Below are 4,282 nucleotides of genomic sequence, written 5' to 3'. Positions count from 1 at the left end.
GGGGTGGACTCGTTACATTCTGACTTTGTGACTTCATGTCCCGCGTACTTCGAACTACTGAGAATAAGATCCCCAACGTGATTGATATCAGTTGGCCCATTCTCTTTCAGACTGCTCGAATGGAAATTCCATGATTGTGAACTGTCTGTTTAGCAGTGGCTGTGAGTGGAAAATCTTAATCTGAAATTATTTCGTCAGCAGTGCTGCCGGTTTGAAGAGTCTTTTTGAAGAAAAATAGCTGGAAACCGTTGGCTGAAGCGGTTAAACAGCGGTAAAAAATTTCGACCAGTGAAAATTTGGTTAGATCTGATCTGAGACCATCGTCGCCAGGGTACGAAGGTTCTCATCGATGTTCTGTGCGTGGTAGAGACTTGCTGCCCTTTCGATACGGTTCCGTTCGACTACTATTCGGTTAGATCTTTCCTTGGCAGGCTGATTCTTGAAAAATGCGACCACAGCCAGTGACAATCAGCTCCAAATTGAGTTATGTCGTTTATGAGCACAGCTGGGAAACTGTACGCTCTTTACATTAGTGTCGAGAAGGACTGACTTGACATTGGGCCAAAGGCAGGAACGTTTGCATATCCCGCTTAAGAGCGGTTGTAAGGTTCCGCGGCATTAGAAGGCGTGAAATCAGGCTTCCATGGAATACTACTGACGTAGGTCCAATGCCCTGAACAACTGCAAAAAGGCTAGACATCAGTGGCTAGCGTTTGAGCACTGACTCTCGAACAGTTGAAGACGATCATTATTCTGTGGAAAGCATTTTGGAGAAGAATATGAATGACATGAAAGGCACCCCGGGGCGGGCGAGCTGTCGCCGCATAACGCCGTCTACCAAATAGCACAAAGATCACGGAAATGTCAGATGGTTTTCGACAGATTAGCCTGAATAGTCCAACTGATTTCAGTCTGGTTTCAGCATTTCCGCATCAGTGTCCAGACAGACATGGGCAAACTGTATTTTCCGATTTCACTACATGAAGCAGGCAGGGACGTCTGCTGATTTACGTATGCGCAATTTGGTTTCGATGGTCGTATCTGAAGAGTATTTTACACTTTCATCTTTTCTGACAATCCACACGGTCCGCACGCATGTGGAACAGAACCAGCTCGAAACAATCGGTGTGGTGGAAGAAATTCGCAAGAACATGGATTACTTCGCACTGAATGTGAAGTTGCTCATCAACTACGCCGGTCATCTGGTGAAATCTGGAGGATAACATGTGAGATAGTGGACCGCAATGTGGCAAGGTCGAAAAGCAAGGTTTTGGAATGATACTTTAATGACTTTAATATGGGTTCGAAGCGAGTTAATGTGAGGTCATCAATGTCCTACACGTAAGTTCTGTTTGCTGACCTTTTGTTGTGTCGCGCCTCAGAGTTTTCTCAGAAATTCCATTCATAAATTCCATGTTTATGTGACGAATTTTTAGTCAACTCCATACAAATAGCAGTACTCTTTTTGCTTGATAGTTAACAGAGTGCTCTCAGACTAGCTAGTGAAGAAGCATTTTATATTAAATGATTACTATATAAATAATCTGTGTGATTTCCAGTGAAAGATGTACAATTTATTTTTAGTTAAAGGTTTCCTTTAAGAATGTTGTGTTAATAAAAATTGTTTGACCTTAAAATTTTTATAATACTTACTTGTCAACTAAGGTACTGTATTTTCATACTTTCGCTTGAACTTAAAAATCTATAATAGCTGATTAGGTAAGTTGTTTGATTCTGATTTTAAAATATTGCATTATTTGTTTATTTTTTAACTGTGAATTATTCTGCTGTTTTTTGAATGTCTAAATTTAATTTTCAAAATATGTGCATATTTCGATATAACATTCGTTTGCGTTTATTTATTTGTGTTAGACTGTGTATTCTTCACAGATTTCAGTTTCTTCTTTTAATGTAAATTAAAATTTATATATATGCTTTTCCACTTGTTTGTTGATTTAATTTTGAAGATAAGAGTGAAGCCTAATTAAAAAACGAAACTCGAAAGTCTATACTTTTTTTTATTTTGATTGTTTAACAGTTGAAAGGTTTGTAAAATAAGCTGACCGTTCATTTACTTGGATGAATCTCTGCTAACACCTGCAAAATCGCCCATTATCTGCCACTGCTTCATTATGTTGGGTTTTTATAAATCTGACTATATGCAAAGGTGAATGAATAGTAAGATCTGTTTGAGAATGTTTCTTTGTCATAATTATTTAAAATACACATAATGATAATTATTCGGAGTATGGTTTTACCATTTCAAGAATTTCACTTTTGTCATTGCACATTTATTTTTAAATATAGCTTTTTCTAATTTTGAAGTAATAAACCATCATCAACGTATTCTTTCTTATATATTTGAAAATTTTTCCATGGAATGGAAATTTAATATAAATTGAGATTTTCAGTACATTTTTGTTATATGATTTGGCCATTGAAGAAAAAATTGATTTTGATGAATAGTCGCAATTTTACAATTTTGATATTCAGATTGCATTGTGATTTGGTAATGTAATAATTCATGGATGAACGCTTTTGCGGTGTGATGATTCATCAAACATTTTTCCGCCATATATACAAAGGGAGGTGAAATTGCTTTATAATCAATATTACAAAACGTAGATTGACATTTATTTGTTGTTTCATTTATGTTAAAAAGAAGCTCGAATATCGGCAGTTGTCGAATTTGAATTTACAACTTTTGAAGTGAATTTAAAAGAATGCTCATCTGAGTAGTAATTGAATTATATCTTTAATCATTTTATTGTTTCATTTTATTTGATGATTAAATTTATTATTAATGCGGAAGTGGAACTGACTGATGACTGCATTGTTGCCGAAAACATGTTAAAGTGAAGCGGTTTTGTTTCATTGTTCAAGTAAATGCTTTTGGTGTTTAATTTAATATTTAGCCGGGTAATTTTAATATCTGCTGTTTTCAAAATGCTTCCATTATCAGGTCAACGGTAAAATGCTTCTAAAAGATTTTTCCTTACTTTTAAATTTAAATTGTTCTTTATGAGATAGTTTATTCAAGAATTAATATTTTAAAAATAGAAGAGAGAATTAGAATTAAATAAATAAGCAATGTTTGTGCATTGCTTTGTATTAATGTATAATTGCTGAGTGCAGGCCTTTGTTTTTGGCTTCCATATGTTTTGTTACTCGAAGTAGGGTGAATTGAAAACTGAATGAATAAATGAAATGGCGCAACATTTGAAATCGTCTTTATTGAGCAAGATCGGATGAATTTTACAACTTTTTAGTAATTCATTTAGCGTTACTTATCTTTGCTTTTGATGTTCGTATTTAAAATTTGCTAGAGTTCAGTTCGAATCGAATAAAATTCTAACATCAAATCAAATTGATCACAGGCCAAAAGACGAAGTGGCCATTATTTGATTCGGTTGCACTTAAATACTGTGCTGCTTTTTATCAGTAAAACGTTTACTTATTTTCATTTACTGTTTTTTTTTATTTTGTTAATTTACTTAAACTTTAAAAAATATCTTTGCAAATCTGCTAAATGGACACTTTCTATTGTGCAATTTTGTTTCTGTACAGGTGTTGTCATATTTAATGAAAATTGTGATGATCATACTGTAGTAGGTTTGAAAATTTTTCTCACTGTTTTGCATATTCATATGTAATATATGCATATAGGCACACATAATGTTTTTTATCCTGAAGTTTGATGTTACTGTTGATATTTTGATTATTGATTTTATTATTCACTTATGCGATTTATGCTGTTAAATATTTTTGATAATTTATACTTATTTATTTTATTTAAATATGTTTTGAAATTTTAATATCATTTTTAATTCAAAAAGTGGATGTTTTTCTTAATCAATCATTTCAATTTTTCAAGGGGATTGATTTTAATTCAGCTTATTAAATGTTTTTTATTTAATTCTATTCTATATGAGTGCTTTTGCCGCATGGAACGTTTATTTCAATTAGAGCATTTTTAGAATTATTATCACATTTTTACATTTTATAAAATTAAACAGCCGTTAAAGTTCAGTTATGCACTGTTATGTTTAATGTGAAAGTTTTTGATGAGTAATTATGATTTCTTTTTGTTCAGGAAGTCTTGCAGTTTTGTAATTTGCTAATATGGAAAAAGGCCGTGTAGTTCCGATGCGTCTGTTTGCGACGTGGGAAATTGATCGAGCCTGTTCAAGCTCTGTTCCACGGTAAGAGATTTTCTTTTTATTTTTCTATACGTTTTTACATTCACTACTTACGACTCACTGCATTTATGACTTTACTAATT

General features: G+C 33.2%; 1 protein-coding gene across 1 annotated transcript; it reads left to right on the top strand.

The window, feature by feature from the left end:
* Positions 1-446: 446 nt before the first annotated feature.
* Tsp_13198 (conserved hypothetical protein) lies at positions 447-1,223 on the top strand. Its single transcript, XM_003370523.1, has 2 exons — positions 447-515; positions 912-1,223. Exons 1-2 carry the CDS (start codon positions 447-449, stop codon positions 1,221-1,223), a joined length of 381 nt encoding a protein of 126 aa, XP_003370571.1.
* The last annotated feature ends 3,059 nt before the right edge of the window (positions 1,224-4,282 follow it).

The sequence above is a fragment of the Trichinella spiralis genome (genome assembly GCF_000181795.1).
Source record: "Trichinella spiralis strain ISS 195 chromosome Unknown Scfld617, whole genome shotgun sequence".
NCBI classification, from domain to species: domain Eukaryota; kingdom Metazoa; phylum Nematoda; class Enoplea; order Trichinellida; family Trichinellidae; genus Trichinella; species Trichinella spiralis.
Note: the sequence above shows the minus strand (reverse complement) of the source record. Positions and strands in the feature narration are given on the sequence as shown.

What these genes read in the sequence shown, in the direction of transcription:
- Tsp_13198 (XM_003370523.1), top strand. Translation starts at nt 447, where the DNA reads ATGCGACCACAGCCAGTGACAATCAGCTCCAAATTGAGTTATGTCGTT. An exon ending in ATGAGCACAGCTGGGAAACT is followed by an intron (nt 516 to 911) that starts GTACGCTCTTTA and finishes AACTGATTTCAG; the next exon opens with TCTGGTTTCAGCATTTCCGC.